The sequence below is a fragment of the Engraulis encrasicolus genome, chromosome 7, assembly GCF_034702125.1.
Source record: "Engraulis encrasicolus isolate BLACKSEA-1 chromosome 7, IST_EnEncr_1.0, whole genome shotgun sequence".
NCBI lineage: Eukaryota > Metazoa > Chordata > Actinopteri > Clupeiformes > Engraulidae > Engraulis > Engraulis encrasicolus.
The window spans coordinates 13476593-13499925 of NC_085863.1; the positions used below are offsets into that span (position 1 = coordinate 13476593).

The 23333-nt window shown below is 45.4% G+C and overlaps 1 protein-coding gene across 1 annotated transcript; it reads left to right on the forward strand.

Annotated features, from left to right (window-relative positions):
• The first annotated feature begins 237 nt into the window (after positions 1-237).
• Positions 238-22808, forward strand: LOC134452478 (PHD finger protein 12-like). The gene is made up of 16 exons (XM_063202882.1): positions 238-996; positions 1632-1813; positions 7521-7593; positions 8283-8495; positions 9031-9340; positions 11220-11340; positions 12332-12464; positions 14129-14293; positions 14787-14963; positions 15606-16509; positions 16919-17035; positions 17809-17997; positions 18275-18379; positions 19144-19226; positions 19929-20067; positions 21673-22808. Exons 1-16 carry the CDS (start codon positions 931-933, stop codon positions 22140-22142), a joined length of 3447 nt encoding a protein of 1148 aa, XP_063058952.1. The 5' UTR covers positions 238-930; the 3' UTR covers positions 22143-22808.
• The last annotated feature ends 525 nt before the right edge of the window (positions 22809-23333 follow it).

Sequence of the window (23333 nt, forward strand, 5' to 3'; positions counted from 1 at the left end):
TTAGTTTTTTGTTTCTAACCCTAACCTTAACCCTAAACCTAACCCTAACCCTAACCCTAAACCTAACCCTAACCCTAAACCTAACCCTAACCCTAAATTGCTTGTATGTGGCAGTATATGATAATACGTGAAATATAATCGGGTGGGACCGCACGTCCGGGAGTGATAGAAACACCTGGGACCGCACGTCCGGGAGCGATCTCAGTTGGGAGTCTCCATCCGCTTACCTGCTGGGGCTGATACACAGCGCACATTCATAACAACAATGATATTCCCGTTAGATTGCCAACGCTAACGGATGCTTCGCATTTGAAGGACTGGCGACAACCATACTACATCCTTTCCTGCAGAATTTTGGATATATCGTGAATAATTTCACCGCTTCATCATGGAAAACAGTGCACTTATCTCTTTGCAAAGCATCAGGTCTACCGACAACAACCGGAGATGGTCTGATCATCACTACACAGGATAGGCCTCTGGAAGGTTATCCCCTTATGCTGCTACCAAACAACTGACGGAATTGTTTTAACAAAGCGGTCTCTTTTCATTACAAATGATGTTTCTACGGAGCACTGAAGTCCAGCCATTTGAGCTGCAGGTCATCACCTGAAGCTTGATCGGCTTGCAGATGAAGAAAATCTTCACGACGCTATTTTCAGTTAGCACACCTTAGCTTGCTAACGTCAGATCTCTCAGTAGCAGGACAGCTAACAAACATTGCATCCCATTTGGACTTTTGCTGATTTATATTTCATGAGACATTGTATGGGATACAACAGACTCCTCACTCCTAAATTGGATTATTGACACAATCCAACTGGAGTGATTTTGTACATCTTTGGCGGCTCGGACTAACGAGATTTATTCAGCTAGCTGCTGGATAGCCCTGTTGGAGATCTTGCCTCCTTGCAAACATCAGTCGTATGAATGTGGGGGAAAATGGAGACCCCGACAATTGTGTACGACCTGGATACCTCCGGGGGGCTGATGGAGGTAAGAGAAAATCGCATTGTTATGTGTGTGGGAATGCATTGCATTTTATTATTGGACCCAAGAGCAAGTTCACATAGCCAGCTAAAATTAGCCTTCAAGCTACAAATAGGCAGGACCTTAGCACTGACTGTCTAGCCACAGTACCATTGCTAGTTTAGCTTAAATCTATAAACATCACCAGCTAAGTGGGCAATATCTCACACTAACAACACTCGTCCGTGCATATTGGCATCCTGTGGTGTTACATCGATTAAACACATCCTCGTCTGTAAAATTCGTTCAGTTCAAGTCCTCTCTGGTCTGGTAATTTCTAATGATTGTCTATTGCTAGCTCGTTAGCTTCCACTAGCCTAGCATATGAAGTGCAACACAGATGAACTGGGCCCACCATGGCTGACACGTCTTGGAGCAACCTCAGAGGACGCCATGGCAGAACTTATGAGTAGCTAGCCCGCTAGCTCTCGCACAGAACTGTCTGTGTGAAAGTTGCAAACCAGTGCCAAGTGTAAATGCAAAGGTCGTATTAGCTCAAAACTGTTTACATGTGTTAAGGTCTGGGGCTTTCCCAGGCTCTCTAAGTATAAACAATCAGGTGTGTTAAACACAGGATATGTTTACTGCTGCTTGCATTCCAGCAAATCCAGAACTTGGTGTCGCCACCAAAGTCGGAAGACAGCGAGAAAAGGAGCCGAAAACTCGACAGAAGCACAAGGCGGACAGGTCGAGCCACCAACCATGACACCTGTGACAGTTGCAGGGAAGGAGGGGACCTTCTGTGTTGCGACCACTGTCCTGCTGCCTTTCACTTACTATGCTGGTAACTTGACAAGCTTTTACATTCTGCAGTACACATATACTGTATCACAATTGCACATGATGCTTTTGGGCCAAGTGGGTAACTGATACTTGTGCATTCTCTCACGTTTTGCTTTACTCTATCTAGAAGAAATGCCACCTACGTGCCATCCTTTTAACAACTCATACCTGTCAGTCTGTCAGTCACACCTACAGTACATAGTACACACAGTCGTTTAAAATATGACACTCAGTTGTTTAAAATATGAGTCAGCGTCCATTCATGAGGTTTGCCTGCTTAAAAAAATAAAAAAGGTTAAACATACTGCTTTAAGCACATCTATCTTGCATCGTCTTCTTCCCCATCACTACTTGGATCCTACCGACAGCAGTGTTCTGTGTGAGGCCGTAATGAGATGGGTTCTATTAGTGCCTTCTTGGCATGGCATGGCATTGCATCGCATTGTGGTTGAGGCTTTTGGAAAGTCCTTCATCACATGCAGATGTTGAATGGACTTTCTCTATGCCAAGGAAAGTGTTTTTTTGCTTGGGCTCAGGATCAGTCAGTAAGCAAGCGATGGTAAGAGGAGCGGAGGATAGGATCAAATGCTTTTGAGGAAAACAGCGAAAGTCTCTTTATTTTTCTCTTTCTCTCTTTCTCTGTCTCTCTCTCATTGTTATGATGGAAGAGAAGTTATCTATGCCAAGGAAAGTAGATTTGCTCGGGCTCAATCAGTAAGCAAGCGATGGTAAGAGACGAGTGGAGGATAGGATCAAATGCTTTTGAGCAAAACAGTGGAGTCTCTTTCTTTCTCTCTCTCTCTCTCTCTCTCTCTCTCTCTCTCTCTCTCTCTCTCTCTCTCTCTCTCTCTCTCTCTCTCTCTCTCTCTCTCTCTCTCTCTCTCTCTCTCTCTCTCTCTCTCTCTCTCTCTCTCTCTTTGTTATGATGGAGGAGAAGCTACTCGGCAGGCACGGTGAAGCAGCATGCTGCTTCTTTATACCAGGAGGAGGTCTCCTCCACAGGCCCACCGGCCTAGCAGGTCATGTGATCTGTTACTTAACCGTTTGGGATGGTACCCAGTTTTCTTCCATTTTCGGAAACCGCAGTTTGAGTCCGCGCCGCTTTTCTATGATTGGGATTTCTTTGGACTGTGTAGTTCAGTACATTTCTCTCTCTCTCTCTCTCTCTCTCTCTCTGACACACTTTTAGATAAACATTTGGGTAAATTGTCCGGCGGAATGTTCTGGAATTCATTGTCCGCTTTTTTGTTTGGTCTAATTTTGGTGGTCCGTATTTCTGTGTGTGTGTTTGAGAGAGAGAGAAAGAGAGAGAAAGAGAGAGAGAGAGAGAGAGAGAGAGAGAGAGAGAGAGAAAGAGAGAGAAAGAGAGAGAGAGAGAGAGAGAGAGAGCACACGCCTGCCTGTATCTAAGCTTCTAAATGAATACATATGTGCAGAGAAACTGGAAAGGTTTTATTTTTTCTCTCTTTGTTTCGCCCCCCTCACCCCTCTCCTCCCCTTGCTCTGTGTTTAGGAGACTCTGTCCCTTAAAGATCGCCTCTCAACGTAATTTAATTAATATTGCCGTGTTCCCAATTGTTATTGAATGTGTTACGCGTTGGTCTTGTTTTAAAAAACGTTCTGGTTGCTTTGTTTCAAGACGTTTTTGCAAGCTGGCAAGGTGGCTTGTGGAGAAACGAGAGAGTGTTCCGTGTTTCTCGTGGAAATGCGTCTCTGATTGGCTCACTCCTCCTGCTCTCAAAGAAACGCGTCTCTGATTGGCTCAGTCCTCCAGCCTTGGGAGAGAATGTAATGGGAAACAGAGTCGCCACTTCCCCGGATGGTACTGCACTATAGGGGCGCCAACGGAGGCGTGCAGGCTCCATTCAGGGCTGTGCTCTTTCGACAGCGACCCCTAGGCGAGCTGTAGGCACGGAGCAACCGGAGTGAGCAGGCTTTATGTATGAGGCTTTGTGCTGTGTGTGTACCTGAGAGTAGCAACCAGCTGATAGCTAAGCTAAGCTATGTTTCGGACCACCAGACGTTGCTTGTTTTGAAAACAAGCAGAAAAAAATTACTGGACATGTTTTTAGATAAATGGGTCGATATAAACCTTTGTGGGCAACGCCTTCTTTCGACGTGACGAAACACAGAAAGGCTTTCGTGATTCGCTCGTTTCTCTGCATTATTGATGTAAATTGGGAAACACCGGGAAACACAGCCAGGAGAGTTGACGCACCGCTATGAGAGCCTTGCAAGTGAGTTTAACTTGGGGTGACCGTCCGATCTTCGAAAGGAGTGAGTAAAAAGAGTTTTATCGGAAGTTGGCCTTTAAGCCTAACAGGCATATAAATTACCTTATTCCTGCCACGGGCGTTATGGAGCCATTTGTGATTCATTCTGAACCGTGGCTCCATGGCTAGTTCCAGCTTTCGCTCTTGACTGGGAAAACGCAGTCGACACAGTGCTGTTTCCCATTCAAGTCACAGTGACGAAAGCCATGCATTTGCGTGGAGGAGAAACATCTCTAACTTAACCCCTTAAGACGCGGCTTTATACATTTGTTGTTACCAGTATGGTAATGACGAAGTCGTGGTGCATTACTAAAGGGCCTGTGTTGTGTCATAGTATTGTAGTGCTATGCAGGCCCGTTTCTAGGATTTTGGGGGCCCTAGGCAAAGTGGTTGTCAGGGCCCAAGTTTTTTTTTTGTTAGCGGTGGGGGGGATGCACCTGACAGGGTAGCCACGGCGCCAGAACTTCTGTTTCGGGTTTCGGAGGGGCCAGACAATTTTTGGATGGCACTTCAGTCATTGTCACATAGCCTACCATTACAACACAATGTCACAGAAACCATAGAAATCTAATGGAACAAACAACAAGTCACCTTATAGACAGTGTTGTGGCAGGGCAACACATGCATGAAGGGCAATGAATGCATAAAGAGCAAGCATACACCAGCATTTCCTGTGAGGAAATGCAATCTAGTATGATAACTAGTCCCTACAGTTCATTTTATGAAGAAAGACCTGGGCAAATATAGCCCATTCCATTCAGTAGGCTCCGCTCATGAAGTAGGTTAATTGAATGTTCAGTTTAACCTGGCCTGTCTCACATGAGAGTATGCCTTAGGCCTATATGGCCCAATCAGATTTTTTGACCCTACCACGAAAATCATGATCTGCATTGCCAATCACAAATAAAGAAAGGTCTAATCTTTCCAACCACTTTTAAAATCTAACCAAGGGTGCTCCATTTGTGCAAAACCAACTATTGACTCATAAAACAATAGGCCTAGTCCAGAAACTCAAGGCTGAAAAACGAATGAGCAGGCACAGTGGGGGGTTTGGGGGGATGTGATATTGGTAGCAAGAATTCTAACCAAGCCAGGGGGGGTCTCCCCGACGAGATTTTTTTTCGTATTGCATCCACCACGCATTTGAAAATACAATCCAAAGTTGTTAGTAATACCGCAGCACACACAAATAGGCTACTCTGTAGCGACCAAGGATCAATGAAACACCCACCTACGTTACTCCGTGGTTGACAGCTGTGTCAATTATAGGGNACCAATATCCCTACTCCGGTGCCCTTACCTTGAGTTGTCTTGACCGCAGAATGTATCCCAACCTCTCACTGTAATCCACAAGTTTCCAGAATCATGGTCCCAAATTCCAATGTGTAATCCATATAATAGCAAGAAAGTGGGCTACAATGTAGCTATCCCAGCGCACTTGTGTGACTCGTGTTATCCGAAATATTGGTCATATATGCATATGCACATTGTTCGTTTCTTCTTGCGTTTGTCCACATTCAAAACAGTTCCGTGTCGAAAAAAGGTGCGTTATTGAACAATCGACGTTTGCCCAGTGCTTGTTACAGCACATGGATAATGCTTCACGGATGTTTTTGAAAACATAACACTCTGTAGCCTAAATGAAGCATCTCGCTGTGCGAATCGATGTCAACTGGCCTGGGACAGTTTGGTTGCAGTACAGAGAGTAGCCTAATATGTCGCCTTCAAGATTAACTTTTATTTTAAAAGCAACTGTCTTGAGCCAAAAATGTAATATAAACTGGCGTCTGCGCAACATCCAGTGAGAGATTATGTAGCTTCATCTTCAGTTTGTATTTGCGCAGGATTTGATGGTTGAACAAATTGGAAGGGGGGCCCCCTCGAGATGGGGGTACTTTGACTACATTTGTCGTTGCACCTTTTGGCAATTGACATTTTCACGTCGCTGTCGCTGATGCAAACCTATTGGAAGGGGGGCCCCCTCGAGCAGGGGGCATTAGGGAGGCGCTGTTGCTTCCCTCGCAGCAGAGCCCTTCATAAAGATGGCATTGCCTTATTATAAAGCTATTTCAAATCGTCGTTGCTGTTGGGTCCATAACCTGTCGTCCTTGGGGGCCCCACCTACTCGGGGGCCCTAGGCAACTGCCTACATTGCGTACCTTAACGCAACGGGCCTGGTGCTATGGTAGTTACATTTCAATGACTAATACAGTGTGCCACTGGAGGTACGGCGTGCATTAAGGGGTTACAGCAGGAGCTTGCGGGCCCGATGTTTATGTGGACGAGCAGAGTCTCTGTAACGTTCAGCAGAGCAGGAAGTGACTATAGGCTCAATCTTTGAAATCTAGGTCTGTACGTTGCGTTAAACCAATGCACAGATCACTTCTTTTTTCATTTTTCATTTATACATGCAAAAGGAATCCCACACTACGTAACACATCTCATATCATGTGTTTTCATGGACATTTCTTTTAAGCTGTAGCAAAATATGATTTGTGCATTCTTTTGGGACAAAGTGTATAGGCCCAACTGCTGGAAAAGTTGTATAATTTGATTTGTTAAGACAGTGGTTCCCAACCTATGGGCCGGGACCCAACATATGGGTCGCCAAAGATCCGCAGAGGGTCGCGAAGCCCTCTTGATTTTAAGGGGTTTCAAGACAAATTGAGGAATAAAATGACTAAAATGAGCTGTCGCAGGAAACCGAGGGTATCATGTCACTCCCTCTCGTGCGGGCGCTCGCGCAGTTGGGTCACCAAAGTTTACAATGGTAAAAAACATGGGTGCCTGAAGAAAAAGGTTGGGAACCACTGTGTTAAGATACACACTCACTCTAGGTTCTAACACAGTTGTAATCTCCGGTGCTTGTCATGTTGCCTCTACTGTTGCATGATGTGAGCTGTTTGAATGCAGCTGTTGCGGTTGATTGGCTGAAAGGAGAGCGTTCCCGGTTGCTAATTCGGAGGTAGGGTTTCATCCCGATGCTACAGGATCACATGGCAGGTGACTGGACATGCCTGAGGGGAGCAGAGCAGAGGAGAGGAGAGGAGGTCAAGTTTCCCAAACATATTTTAAGGCCTGTCCTGTGTGTGTGTGTCTGTTTGTGTGTGTGTGTGTGTGTGTATGCAGATTAGTTGTTTTAATATTTGGGAGCCTTGGGCATGTACACAAACTTGTCCTAACAGGACTGCAACTATCTGGACTGCACAAAACAACAGCAAAACGACTGGCAAAATACTGTTCCATCTCTGCGATCCAAATAAAAGTACTAAACTGTGTGTGTGTGTCTGTGTCTGTGTCTGTGTCTGTGTCTGTGTCTGTGTGTGTGTGTGTGTGTGTGTGTGTGTGTGTGTGTGTGTGTGTGTGTGTGTGTGTGTGTGTGTGTGTGTGTGTGTGTGTGTGTGTGTGTGTGTGTGTGTGTGTGTCTCTCCACAGTAATCCTCCGTTAAGTAGGGAGATGCTTCCTCCAGGAGACTGGATGTGCCATCGCTGTGCAGTGCGGAGGAAGGTAAGAAGAAAAAGCAACAATGTGTTTAAAACTTGTGTCCAAAGCTCCTTTAAAAATGTTAACACTGATGTTACTGCTTACAAGGCCTTTCACAAAAAAGTCACATGCAGTCACAAGCAAAATGCACTGAGAACAAAGAAACGTAACAACATGAATGATCTTAACTGAACACTCCCATCAAAACAAACGTGCACTGACAACAAACAAATAATACACATCAACAATAATATCTTCACTCTGCAAACTTGCACTGTCAACAAACACAACATCAACAATAATATCTTAATTATGCTGCAAACACTCACCCCTCCCCTCCTAAACAGTAAACCACACACAAATACACAACATCAACAATAATCTTCACTGAGCACTGCCCACTCCCCTCCCAAACAACATGGCACACACAAATTCACAAATTCAACAATAATATTTGAACTGAGAACCCTGTCCCTCCCATCCTCTCCTACCTTGCACTATGGATGTACTGTATTATGTCTTATTGCACTTTTCATTGTTTATTTGTATGCTTAATTCCCAGTTTTTTTTATGGCCCCTCTTGTTTTCTTGACTTTTGTCTTAGCTATGTGTATTTATGTGAGCAAACCAAAAGACATTCGTAGCAACTGTATGTTAAACTGTTGATACGACTATAATAAACTTGAACTTGAACTTGAACTCTTCATCTTTAGAAGCGAGAACAGAAGAAAGAGCAGATGAACGGTCTCCTGGAGAAACAGCAGCAGCAGCAGCAGCAGCAGCCTCCTGCATCCAAGCGCTCACAGTCTCCAGCAGGGGCCGAGCTGGAGCTGGGACCTGCCTCCACCACTGGCACGGGCACCCTGCGCCTGGACCCCACGGTGATGGTGGGAGGGGTGCCTGGTCTCCGCGTGGCCGTGGCCCAGGTGAGGGAGAGCGAGAGAGAGAGTGAGAGTGTCATTTATTAATCCCGAGGGGAAATTAAGGTGTCCAGTACATACTTACATAAATAGCATAAATAGAGAATACATAAAGACATTACACACATCCAGGGCTCTGAATTTACACCAGCCAACCAGCCAAATGCTTGTGAAATTTCAGTTTGGCTGGTAGAAAAAACACCTTACAAGCCACTTTGACCCATTAGTTAGTGAGTGTGTGTTTGGCTAGTAAGATTTACATCTACAAGCCCTTTTTGGGTGGTGAGGGGGAAAAATAATAATTTAGAGCCCTGCACACATCATTACACAACATCAAGAATAATCTTCACTGAGCACTGTCTCCTCCCAAACAACAGAGCACACACACATTCACAACTTCAACAGAAATATTAACCATATAAAATCTTTTAAAAATACATTGCATACATTCAGGTGTGTATATATTAACCACATATAACACTCATGCATACATTCAGGTGCGTATATATTAACCACATATAACACTCTTGCATACATTCAGGTGCGACTCCTGGAGCGGAGGCCGAGCAGCCGGCCGGTCACCCCCACCTCCAACGCCTCCTCCACGGACACCCCCACGCCGTCGGAGCAGAACGACATGGAGGAGGACATGCTGGACGTGGAGGAGGAATCGGCGTCCGCGTCGGGGGGTGGGCAGGGAGGCTTTGAAGCGGAGGGAGCCTCCTCGACCACCACGTCCGCGCAGGCCAACCTCAAGAGGACCTTTGACCTCCTGGTAGCCGCGGCGACGCAGAGGAACCCCACGCAGTTCCAGCTGCCGGGAGAGCTGAACTGCACCACCCCGCTTCCAGGTAGGGAGCATCACAGCAGAGATTCTTGAAGTATAGAGATATGCCAATGTAATAGGTTGCTATGGGCACCTAACATGACCAGGTTCCGGTCTGCCTAAAGGGGCGTGTCATAATACTCCTAGCATTGAATAGAACAGTCTTTAGGTCTGCCTAGGTCTGCCTAAAGGGGGATCCCCCCCCCCTAGGTCTGACTAAAGGGGGATTTCACCCCCCTCCCCCTTGCAATAATAGAACCCGGAAACAATGGGCCAATGGAATCTCTCTCTCTCTCTCTACTCTCTACTCTCTCTGGTCACAGTAGGTGGGAGGGTTCCCACCATGGAGGTAGTATAAGACTTGGTGTGCGTTACAATATGCGACCTTGCCTCCTCCACTTGTGCTTGTCTCCTCGTACCAGGAAGTAATATGTCATGATGACATCACTGACCACAGCATTATATTTCAATATCTTGCAAAAGCTCAATTGTAAAGCCTTCTTGTCATTTGCAATTGGGATGGTGAATGAAAAACAGTCCCTCAAAAGTTGTTGTGGCTAGGCTGACAGCTGGGAAACTTTATCGGTTTCTCCACGGAGGAGGGGCGAGGAGACAAGCACAAGTGGAGTAGGCAAGGTCGCATATTGTAACTCACTCTTGGAGGGAGTGAACAATGGCGCACCCTCCAATCATCATGAGCGAAGTGCTATCGTAAATGAGTGAATTTGTGAAAATGGCGACGAGGAAGTGCCTTGCTAATCGGAGAGGCTAACCAGCCAAATCCTGACCCCCTGGTTCCCACAGTGACTACATGCATGTACGCACACCCCCACCCACTAACGACAGGGCAGCATTTCAACTGCGTTCAAACATCAGTGTCAGATGTCATCTTGGGAGGTGACTGCTCTCTGGAAAGGACTTCAAGACTGGTGCCAGCTATTTTTGCTTTCTAGAAATCCTGGCGAGCAGGGGGCCCCTTGAGTGTGGGCACTCTTGTCCGAAATTTTGTTTGGATATTTATGTCCCTATTTATTTGATTCATCGACATTATTAAGGGACAGAATCCATACATGGCCTTAGGTTATTTCAGAGGATTGTACCCTGGGAAAAAAAAACTTTAGCACTCTCTGTTTTTGTTGTTTTGGTACGGAAACTATTGTTCCAATGCTGTGAATGTTACTTTGTATCAAACACATGGTTCTGAAATGTTAATTTGACTGCCCATTTTATTCCTACTGTCGGTTCGTAGGTTAGCTCACAAACTGACTCATTATGACAGCTAAAAGGAAGAAAAGTCTGGTGCCTCACAGATGTCTATTTTCTGTTACCTGTTTTTTTTTCTTTTTCTGTGCAATAAGACTAACGTTACGACATACGTCTTCATCAGAGTCCTCTTATTTCACTGAAAAAATAAGTAACAGACAACAGACATCCATGTGGCACCAGATTTTCCTTCCTTTTGTTTATGATTTAGTCCTGCACTAGTTTCGCTGGATTGTTACTTTACAAGCGTGGAGTACATACTTTCCTCTTCATGACAGATGATTTGATTGTTGTGTGATGAAAGTGAAAACCCATTAGGAAACTCCAACTCCCATTGTCGTTGTGACACAGCACTCCACAGCACACAAGTGAACACTGCACACAACGGAATTGCATTTATGCCTCACCCGTGCATGTGGGCAGCCCTCAATGGCGCCCCTAGGTAGCAGTGCGGCAGGACGGTACCATGCTCAGGGTACCTCAGTCATGGAGGAGGATGGGGGAGAGCACTGGTTAATTACCCCGCCCCCCCGCCCCCCCAACCTGGCGGGTCGGGAGTCGAACCAGCAACCTTTGGGATACAAGTCTGATGCCCTAACCTAACCGCTTACCAATGACTGCTCATGTGATGTTGCCCGTAGGAACAAGCAAGCGGAGGAGAAGAGAGGAGATGACGGGCAAGCATGTGAAGAGGCCTCAGCACGAGCGGGACCACCACGGTCTCGTCCCCCTGCCAGTTAAAGTCTGCTACACCTGCAACAGGTAACCACACAGCTTTACCGCGCGCATAGACCAGGCGCGATGCAATTCAAGCGACAGAGTGCAGCAGCAAGCGATACGAGCGATTTAAGAAACTAGAGTATGTCCGTACAGGCAGAAGGCAAAGCATCCAAACATTCCCATTGGCTGTGGTCACTGACCTCTATACAGTCATTGGCTGTTGCGGCTAGTCGCCGAACCGAGTCATAGAAAATTGAAAGGAGTTCAACTTCAAACTATCGCTCTCGTCGCGTGAATCGCCTCTAGTCTCCAGAATCGCTTTTGTCGTGCGACTCAATACAAAGTCAATTACTTCCGTCGCTGGCCTTGCTCATGTCGCGCTTGATCTATTTGTGCGGTTAGGGTTGTCTTGGGGAGTATACTACGACAGTGATGCCCCACTCTACCAAACTTTTTTTTTTTAGGGCTGTTAAAAGTTGTTGATGAACCAGTCTGAAATGAGTTTGGAAACATTGTTTTACCGCTGTTTGAGTCCAAAGTTTTTGGTGGTATTTGTTTACAGGAACTGAACTTTTGACCCTCTTGTTGCTCAGGAGTTCCGAGGCAAACACTAATCCTGTGACTTCTACCTCTGTGTGTGTGTGTGTGTGTGTGTGTGTGTGTGTGTGTGTGTGTGTGTGTGTGTGTGTGTGTGTGTGTGTGTGTGTGTGTGTGTGTGTGTGTGTGTGTGTGTGTGTGTGTGTGTGTGTGTGTGTGTGTGTGTGTGTTCGTGCCTGTGTGTGTGTGTGTGTACGTGTGTGTGTGTGTGCCTCTGTGTGTGTGTGTGCCTCTGTGTGTGTGTGTGTGTGCCTGTGTGTGTGTGTGTGTGTGTGCCTGTGTGTGTGTGTGTGCCTGTGTGTGTGTGTGTGCCTGTGTGTGTGTGTGTGCCTGTGTGTGTGTGTTCCTGCCTGTGTGTGTGTGTGTGTGTGCCTGTGTGTGTGTGTGCCTGTGTGTGTGTTCCTGCCTGTGTGTGTGTGTGTGTGTGTGTGTCCAGGAGCTGCCGTCTGGCCCCTCTAATCCAGTGTGATTACTGCCCGCTCCTCTTCCACATGGACTGTCTGGACCCTCCTCTGACGGCCATGCCCACTGGCAGATGGATGTGTCCCAACCATGTCGAACACCTCGTGGTGAGTCTGGCGCCCTCTAGTGTCCCAACCATGTCGAACACCTCGTGGTGAGTCTGGCGCCCTCTAGTGTCCCAACCATGTCGAGCACCTCCTGGTGAGGTCTGGCGCCCCCCAGTGGACAAAACAGGGGCCTGCACTGCAGCCTGTGCTGCTCCGGGAAGCGGGAAACGGATGCTGAGTAGATGCAAATGTCAGGAAATGTTGTGGACAAAACTGGTTTGCTGGTTTGATTGATCTAATCAGTAAGGTTTCCTGTTGACATACAACTAAAGCCTTTCTCAGAGTCTGGCATTCTGTGGAAGTTGTATATGAATTATCAGAACACTCAGAGTTGAAAACTGCTAAATCTGCAGTTTCTAAATGCACGTAATTCCCAATGTTAGCCAAAAACCTCTGTCACCTGGCTGACTTCTGCGAGGTAGAGAGAGGGGGCAAAAGCCCCGATAAGCAGATGTGAGACACCGGTTAAGCTAGATTTATGCTTCGGACGCATAGCCTCTGCGTCCGTCTGTTTTCTGTCTGTGCGAGTCCACGCCCCCCGCGCAGAGGCTCTGCGCCCGTCGTTGAGCGCCTTGAAAAACATTTAACTATCTGTCGGACGGACGCGGAGTGCGCAGACAAAACGGCGCTATGATTGGTCGTCTCGCTACTTCCTTGTTCTGTTCTTGTGGCAGCGCAATGCCAGTAGTTTGCGAGAGCAGAGCTGTATTCTGTTAAAAACTATATTAATGCCTTGTGTGTAAATGTGTGTAAATACACAAAGCTACAAGCTAAATAACAAACAATGCATCAGTTGAACACTCGTGGCACAATGCCTGCGGTTTTACTACTGTTCCTCCACCGAATGTAAACACACATTGGCAGAATCAACTGTCTTTACATGCTTGCATTTTCTGCTCGTGAAAACAGACTGGGTATGTCAAATAATGATACCAGTGCATTGCCTTTGCAATTTGTGTGAAAATACCTAGCTAACCGGGATAGAAAGCAACATTGCTTAATAATGACCGCAGTGCTTACAATGTAGTGAAAGTAATCGCGCAATTTCAAATGTGGCTCGCGACGAGACCTCGGACCTCGCAGAACTCGCAGATGCATGAATACAATGTTGGTTCGTGGCCACTCCCACGCGAGTTTTGACGAGCGCAGTTGCAGAAGTCTAATCTGACCTTTAGAGATTAGAGGAGACGTTTGTGCGAAGTAATGGGTGCAAAAGGAGGAGCCATAAGCTTGCTAATGCTTACTTTTGCAGATACTTTTGCACATATTCATTGTTCCGTTTTGTGAAATAAACCATCTTAGTTCAACTAAAATAATGGACAAATGTCTCTTTGTTTGTGTATACAGTATTTGTTAAGTGTGCTTTACAAATTAGGATTCGGGTGTCTCTTCTGACATCCACAAATACAGCTGAGTAGAGGTGGGGCTTAGTTTCCACTGGGGAGCATCAGTCTATTTTATTTTTAAATACTAGGGGGACGTTGGCAGGCTTATGGTGAGGTCAAGGGGGGCGTTGGCAGGCTCATGGTGAGGTCAAGGGGGGCATTTGCTCAAAAAAGATTGAGAACCACTGCACTAAATAATGGAAAAATATATCTTTTTTGTGTATCGATCCAGTATTTGTAAAGAAATGGTTTGTCTCTTCTGTTCTGCCCTCTCTTCAGTTGAGCCAGAGGAGTCTGACGCTGACCAATCGCTGTAAGCTGTTTGACCAGTTCAGAGACCGCGTTTCCCAGCATGCCATCAAGCTGGACTTCCTGCAGCGGATACATCGCCTCGAGCCTCCCAGGAGGCGGGGCCTACGCACGCCCAGCAAGAGAGCGGTCAAGGTGAGATCAGGACAAAATATGATCTGTGACTACGTCACTAACTGCACTGGAAACTTTGTACCATTTACAGTCATTCTTCTTTAGTGTAACCGAAGGCCGCATGCACCCTAAAATGTCTGAAAAATTTCACAGGACACAGGAATAATGTGGGTTTTTTTATGTGAAGTTCATTCATTTCCGATGTTCCGAAGTTCCGTTTTACTGTACCACAGACTAATAATAATTTAAAAAAAATATATATATATATAGTAACTGCTATCGAGTGTCCGTGTAGCCAGAACATGTTGACACGCTAGGCTAGAGTTATTATTCTTCAGGGTATTGGTTACAGTCCTTGGAGCAATGTGGGGTTAGGTGCCTTGCTCAAGGGCACTTCAGTCACGGACGGAGATGTAGGGAGAGGTCAGGTGGGATTCGAACCTGTAACCTCTAGATTGAAAGACCTGTCATCTCTACCTGTCTAACTGCTGTCCTGTGCTCTTCTCTCCACCAGGTTCCTGATGCCATCAAGTCCCAGTACGAGTGTCCGCCCTCTCTGCTGCCCTCTGCTGTGGTGCGGGACGGAGAGCTGGTCTGTGCCAGCGTACCCGACGGCCCTCGCCACCTTCATCACCCTCACCTCCACGCCCACCCCCACCAGCACTTAAGCAGCGACGCAGACCAGGAGGAGGTGAGCACTGACACTCACTCAGATTATAAATTAACTTGCCAGTACAGGGCCCTGCCGTGGCGCAAATGGTGGGGCACCCGTGTGCCATGCGGCTGACCCGGGTTCGATTCCCGGTCCGGGTCCTTTGCCGATCCCTTCCCCATCTCTCTCTCTACACTTGTTTCCAGGCTGTCAATACCTTCACTGTCCTGTCAAATAAAGGCAAAACAAACCCCAAAAAATAATTGATTTACCAGTATGGGAATATGTTCCAAAGTCATCACTGCTGTAATACAATGAATTCAGTACCCAAAAATCATATTAGAAACGACACACTGATTTTCTTTTCCTCAAAAAGGCCTACAGCTTCTTAATTTAAAGCTCTTTTTCAATTTTGGGACCTGGCTATAATGGGAGAAAAAGTCATGGGATACCGTGTAAAACCTACTGTATACCTGAGCCTTTCCTATGTTTGGGTACTTCATAATAATTGGTTTTAATATAATAATACATTTTAAATGTCATTAATGATGTGAACATCATCAACTTAAAGAAATCTTGTTTAGTTATTCCATTCCCATTGTATTGAATGGATGTGAAACTCCACAAGTGTTCCCCAGTAATGTGCTGTCCAATTGACTGTGTCCCTCTGTGTCCCTCTAGTGGCTGCAAGGCGTCATCTCTCTGCAGTGCAGCATCATGAAGCACCTGTGCACACGCAGATCCACCGCGCCCCAATGGAGCTCCGCCCACCCGGCAGACGAGGACGTCAAGCCTGTTGTCACGGTAACCTCATCATCACCACCATCATCATCGTCATCAGAGGAGATAAAGTCGAAGTCGCTTCGGCCTCTGTGTAAGACGGAGCCCTCGCCCGACCCCAAACCATGCAGCACTACCAGCCCTGACCCAAAGGGGGCGTCAGTCGAGCGAGGAGCAGCAGCGCCGTGCAGCTCCTGCACTGATAGGACGTGCAGAGAGTGTGTTACCACCAACGGCCTGGTGGTTGGGGAGAGGACCGACTCCCGGACGCCCTGCAGACAACAGCTGCACCCGCTGGACCCGAGTCCGAGTCCGAGTCTGGAGGATAGCCGGCTGCACAAACGGACAGGTTCCGGTTCTGATCTCGCAGGCCCAGACAACAAACCCCACCGCCCAACGCCGCACGAAACCACCACCACCACCACCACCACCACCCCTGAGCCTTCCTCCGCCTCCAGAGCTTCAGCCAGCCTCCCCAACCACACAGGCACTGCTGCTGCAAGCACGGTTAAAACGGAGGAAACGACCACAGTGTTAATGCCCTCGCCAGAGGCGCTTTCGTCGTCGTCACATTCGCTGTCGCATCCTGCGGCTTCGCGTAAGAGCCTGTTGGGTGCGGTGTCTCCTCTGTCGAGACCGGGGCTGGAGGCGGAGGATAGGCCAGCGCAGACGCCGGAGCTCGGAGGAGGAGGAGGAGGAGGAGGAGGAGGAGGAGGACGGTCGTGGGCGTCGCCCACCGCTGGCACCCGGGCCATCACACCACCCGAGACATCGCTGGGCACCTGCGCTTCAAAGCCGCCATCAGGTACACTGTAAACACCAACTTCGTTAGTACACACCTTGACCTCGCTCTTACTCACAATACCTGCTGCTCACTCACACACCTGCTCTAGCCTGCTCCCCTTTGGGTATGCACCTCATGCTTTGGACACACCCACCAGTGTTGCCAGATGGAACATGCTGGATTATCGTACCAAAACCTCCAAATTATCGTTTTGGGGGGCTTTTTGGGAGGAAATCATCATACATAGCCTGACCGACCTTTTATTTTAGAGAACTGTTAAACTGTTTAAATGGCCAATGAGCATTGTTAGTTGGGTTGATTTGAATGAGTTAAAATTGTTTTAGAATTCTTGTGATTGACGGTGTCGGCCTTTGTTTATTACTCTGTGGTTATGAAGCATGATGATTATGGTTGCACCGTTCTTCCCCAGATGGCAAAGTGGGCTTTGACGCGGGGATGCCCTGGAGCAGTGTACCGGAGGCGGGAACAGATAGCGATGAAGCGGAGCTCACCAACAGCCTGAAGGACATCATGCAGGGAGGAGACGGTGAGACACGCATGGCCTTCATCACATGTATACATGGCTGCATAATTCATCGAAAATAATCCATAATCGTGATATCGAAATCGGGATTTCAATCGGGATTTAATCGTGACAATATTGACCTACCTTCGAGAGCGTCCTTGAAGGCAGAACATACTGACAGGCATGGTGTTTCTGGCCACCTAAGTTTCATGGTGTTGCCTCTTGCATAATTATTGCAATTCATTTTATTTTGCTCATTCTGTATATAATTCATTCTTGGTTATATTTCATTTTGTTATAAGTTTTAACAAATTTAGCAAAAATCAATGGCTTTGATTTTGACCCAAATAATAGTGATGAATATTTTTTCCATAATTGTGCAGCCCTAACATATACTGTATAGGTTTCCCGTTGACAAACATTCACGCTGTGAGGAGGGGCAAGATGCTAAGCAGCCAATCACGTCACCACATTTTTTGAGTGACAGTAGTTTAACAAACAGACAAGAATGTTTGTTTGTAAATGGGAAACCCATGTATATTAGAGTTTTGGAGCTGGAGGCCGGTTTCTCAGGATTCAACATGAAAACCAGTTGGTTAGCTACATCATGACCAGGCTAAATGAGTCTTCAATTTTTCTTCTCTGCCATTAATGAATGACCAAGTCACGTTATATTGTCTTTATACCACACATTATCTGTATATCTTGGTTGTTTGCAAAGTTTTGTCTCTAAGTTTTGCATATTAGAACAAGGAGAAACTGTTGTACTCAATGTGTCTTTGTATCCTTGATAGATATTGAGCTGAGCACGTTGGACGAGCGGCTCGTTCGACTCCTAGCGTGGCAGAGGATCCAGCAGCTGTTTGAGTCCAGCGACGCCCCCACGCCCACCCCCACCCCCACTCCGACGCCCACCAAGAACCCCTTCATCCGCACCCCATCACCGAGCCCCTCTCCCTCGTTATCCAATCAGATTAGCAAAGGTAAGCCTTGCATTGCATTTTGTTTCTACATGAGCCTTCACCCTTTTCACTCTTTTCATTCCTAAAAAGAAATAAAAATCTCAATTATGAAAATGATTGTGTGCATTTCTTGTCAAAATTATTTTGAAAACACCCTTGTGCACTCAATTAATGTAAAAGCAGTGGAATATTAACAGATTTTTTTTATTATTACGTTTAATTGAGCAGTCCTTTCTCCTACTACAGTATGCCCCTAACAGCACATATCTCTCCCTCTTTTCTTTTCTTCTCAATTCAGCTGAAGCGTCGTGTCGGCAGGTGCAGGCCAGGGCTGTGCTCTATCCTATATCAGATAAGGGATCCTCCATCAACATGTGCTTTAGGAGTCTGTACATAGGAACAGGTATGCTAGCCACTGACATGGATCAGTATTCTGCCGTACCAAACAAGAACGTTGTAACTGTGAATTATCTGGTCGAAAATGAGTTTTGACCAGAAATGGGCTTTATAATACCTCCTTTGTCTTGGGACAAAGTTGGACCATTTTTTTTTGGACACGTTTCAGAAAAAAATCATGTTGAAAATGCAGTAACTACAAAAACCGATGTTACTGCAGTTCTGTGGTTTTAAGAGGTTACGTCTTACAAGCTGAAACTCCGTAAATGGCGTGTAGCTACTGCACTTATCCTTGAAGCAGTGGTTCAGTGGTGCAACAGACAGTAATACCAGTAAGAGTAAGAATGCAGTAACTACATTTTTGTGATAAAAAAGACATATGAATGTTGTTGTATTTATTTATTTTGTGTGTGTGTGTGTGCATACATTTCCATCCTAAGAAAGTATTACATGGAAGTGCCACTTTACCTACAATGCTGTTGTCTGGCCAGAAAGGAAACTTTAAAAGCCTTTTTTCTCAGTTTGCCAGGAAGGGTAGTTACTGCGTTCTTGTTCGGTATGAAAGAATTGAGATGCAATGTTGCCATCAATTCCATCTCTGGTATTTCTACTTGTACAAAGGAAGACTACTACAGTAATTATCAATTTCATTAGTAGTTATTCCACCAATACCATGTACCAGTATGCAGTAGCAACTGGGAACTGCTAGATATAAATATTTCTCCAAATGGTTCCTCTTTCTGCCAGTCCAACCTGTTTCGTTGTCCTCAGGTGCTGATATGGACGTGTGCCTTACAAACTATGGTCATTGTAATTACGTCTCTGGAAAGCACGCCTGTATATTCTACGATGAGGTGAGACATTATCATTTCTCTTTTGTATTCAGAGAGGGGGAAAAGCCTACATCACTTCTCATCCAAAAACATTCATTCCGAGTTGAATTCCCAAATTTGTGTATTTTGTTATTTACCATGCTATGTTCTAGGGCTGCACAATTAATCGAAAATAATCGAAAATCGTGATATAATCCTGATATCGAAATCGTGATTTCAATCGTGATTTAATCGAGGCAATAGTGACCTACCTTCGAGAGCCTCCTTGAAGCCAGAACATACTGACAGGCTGGTGTTTCAGGCCAGAAATCTGTTCACCTAAGTTTCATGCTATTGCCTTTTATGTGATTATTACAATTTATTTTATTTTGCTCATCCCGGATATAATTCATTCTTGGTTATATTTAATTTAATTAATTTAATTTTTTTTAAAAATTAAATAAGGAAAAATCAATAATCGTGATTAATGATCGTAAATATGATTATAACCCAAATAATCGTGATTATGATTTTTTTCCATAATCGTGCAGCCCTACTATGTTCCATGTTCGCCATGCCATGTTCATCACGCTTACCAAATAATAAGCCTCTGTATTCACAACAATGGCATTTTGCTAAATATCCACCAGTTTTTTATTATTTGCCCTCATCTTAAATATGCGCCATGAAATAAATGTCTCTCTATCTATATTCATTGACTTGTATGCTCTCCCCTCGTGTCAGAACACCAAGCAATATGAGCTGCTGAACTACAGCGAGCATGGGACCACGGTAGACAACGTGCTTTACTCCTGCGACTTCTCCGAGAAGACCCAGCCCTCCCCGGCCAGCAGCACGGTGGCACAAGTGCAGAGCATCATCCGTGAGTAGTGGCCAACACAATGACTCTACACATGCTATACTTACTTACTTACTTAGGCCTTTAAATTCCCATAGGAACATAGGCCATTGACGAATGTCCTCCATCCTCTCCTGTCTTGGGCCCTCCGCTCCAGTTGTCGCCACGATAGCCCTTCTTCCTTCATTTCCTGCACATGCTATGGACACTTTGAAGTAGTGTTTCTCAACGGGGGCGGTACAGGCCCCCAGGGGGTATTGAGGAGCTCTAGGGGGGGCGTTGAGAAGGATACAGCTCAGAGCTGGTGGAAGTGCTTAGTTGGCATTGGGGGGGCATTAGGCGATTTATTTTTTAATGCGAAGGGGATCGTTGTCAGGCTTATGATGAAGTCAAGGGGATCGTTGGGTGGCTTGTGATGAGGCCAAGGGGGCGTTCAAAAAAGGTTGAGAACAACTGCTTTAAAGGAACAGTCCACCATTTTTTTTATTTTTTTTTCACCTATTTGCTGTATTTTCAAGCATTATTCATGAATGTGCATGTAATTTTCTTCTCAGTGTTTTCAGTACCTAGATTTATTGGTATAAGAATTATTAGCATAGCTTAGCATAATCACTGAGAGTAAATGGGAGCATTAGCATCAAGCCACAAGTGATCACAGGACGGGATTAAATAGCATTTTTGTACTCTGGTGAATTTGACATTCAGTTTAAGTAGTTTATCATTATATTTGATGATGTTTTGTTTGCTCCCATAGACTTGAATTGCTACGCTTCATTTGGCTATACTGTTAAACTATGCAATGCAAACACATGCAGATTCATGAATAATGCTTGGAAATACTGCAAATATGTGAAAATCAACTGTTCTTAAAAAAAACCCCAGCATGGTTTGATGGACTTGAAGCATTTCCATCTATGGATTTACAAGAAAATACAGGATTATCTATTATTACTATTTTTAGAATTGGTGCACACTTCCTTTTGCCAAGTGCGTAGGAGTGGAACCACTGGGTCACCAATGTAGAGACAAAAAAGCCCCCGCACACTGAGTTTTTTCTTGAGACGTTTCAGTCTAATGACCTTCTTCAAGCAATTCAAGCTTTTTTTGTCTCATCTATGGATTTATAACAGAATACAGGATTATTTGGTTGTATTTGCCACTAAGGAAGACACACTCAATATTATGTCATGTCCTAATATTAAGTGGGCGTTTCTGATTTGGAAATTTCCAACCAGTAAATCTTGTCCTCTGAATGTGAAATTGTCAGTTGAAAATATGCAATTCAAGGCAGAATGTAAGTAAAATTGGGATCGAACATTGAACAAAACATGCAAAACAAACAGAACTGAACAACTGATTCTACAGCCTTTTTTACCGCTGTCCAAATGACAGTGAATCTTGACATTACATTTCGATTGGACTTCCCTCCAGGAATAGCAATTCACACAGGCCAAATAGCAGTAATAAAATATGAAGTTAGCTTGTCGAAACATACATTTTACTACAGTATGTCGTGTATCTATGTATCTACCGGTATGTAAGCTGTCAGACACAATAAATTCCCTCGTAATAACAGTACTCTACTCTACTGCTAAATGCCACATGTTAATCCTGGACTTCTGTCTGCAGGCCGGAGTAAGAAGAGGAAAGCAGCCGCGGCGAGAGGAGGAGGAGGAGGCGGAGAACGGCATCCGCTTGCGATGGAGACCGAGGATGCGGCCGAGGGGGGGGTGATGAGGCACCAGGCGCCCGACTCCCCGTCCAGGGGGGTCTCCTGCAGCTGCAGGGACAGCGGCTCGTGTCTGATCGGTGCGAGCGGAGCAGGCTGGGAGGGCACGGCTCTCCTCCACCACGGCAGCTGCATCAAGCTGGGCTGCCAGCACTTCCTGTTCAGCATCACCGAGTTCGCCGCACACTCATCCGCACACGAGGACATTGGATCAACAGCAGCAGCAGTAGCAGCAGCAACAGCAACTGGACCTACCCTGGTCTGTAGTACCGCCATCAGCCATCAGGGCGCAGTGATGGACATCAAGCCGACTGCCTCGCACACGCAGCTCCATCAAGTGCCCGTGCTGATGCCCAGTGCGGTTCCCTAGCAACGGTGTGAGCGTGCTCAGAACAACCAGAGACTTGTACAGGCTAGGGTTTGTCTAACTTAATGGTTCATACATTTTTGCATGATAATGAAGTAATTTCGTTGCCCAACTTTTGAAGGCAAGTTGCACATTGAGTTATTTGTGTTTTCTTTTTTTTATTGTTGTTTATCGATGTAAATGGGAAACGGTTGTCTGGATTTACACTTTGAAAGGGATCCTTTGGTCGTCCTTGATACTCTGAGAACCGTGAACAGTTAAAAAATAAGGTTTCCACTTGTTTTAAGGAGAGAAAAAAAAGAAAGTGCTCTATTTTGTGCCAGTTATGGTAGGTTTTTTATAACACTTTTTTCAAGAATTTTATTTTGTCTTATTTATGTTTTCATGTATCGTATTTGAATGTGTTTATTGATCATTTTTTGTTTCGCTACTTTGCACAAGTAGCACAGTGATCAATCCTGTACACATGTTTATAGCGACAAAAATATATATAGTATATGTACGTATGTCTTTCTGTTCAGAATTTCTGTGAAGATTTAAATGTCCCTACCCCATCCATAAGAAACAAATCCATTATTTTCAATACAAAATAAGGGAAAATCTGGGTTCCAGATGTATATAGTTTTTGTTTGTCTGTTTGTTTTTTGTATCTTGGCAGTGCTACATTTGTCAAGCCCTGGACATGTTCAAAGTGTGCTTTTCAAGTCCCGTCACCAGTCTCAAGAGAGATTTCTGTTGTAAAGAAATTTCACCTGGAAAAAAACATACATACCAGTCGGTGTATTTACAATTCAGACTCCTTTTCTCTACTGAATATTGTAAATAACTAAAGATGACTTTAAATAAGAACTCTTAAAAAAAAATCAATGGAGATATGTTGCCTTTTTTCCCCATACACTCAAACACTGGCCACCATTCCAAGTAGGCTAACCGCCTGTAGCTTTTCAACTGAAAAAGACAAAAGGGTTGCCATTGCCATTGCTTAGGCTACCACTGTAGGCCACATCTGCCTAGGCAAGGGTTGTTTTCAGCACTGAAGATAGCTTATCAGGAGACCGATATCTAGGTGGGAAACTAAAGAAAGCCGGTTTGGTCACTTTCCAGGGTTATGTCTAAAGACTCTCAATTTTGTTCAAGTCCGTTTTTTCCCCATAAAGGCCAGGGTATGTAAGCTTGCTAGTAGTGGAGCTCTGT

Bases quoted from the DNA above. Each gene is read 5' to 3' on its own strand.
- LOC134452478 (XM_063202882.1), top strand. From the start codon at position 931: ATGTGGGGGAAAATGGAGACCCCGACAATTGTGTACGACCTGGATACC. The intron at 997-1,631 runs GTAAGAGAAAAT...CTTGCATTCCAG, and splicing joins CCTCCGGGGGGCTGATGGAG to CAAATCCAGAACTTGGTGTC. The intron at 9,341-11,219 runs GTAGGGAGCATC...TGTTGCCCGTAG, and splicing joins CTGCACCACCCCGCTTCCAG to GAACAAGCAAGCGGAGGAGA.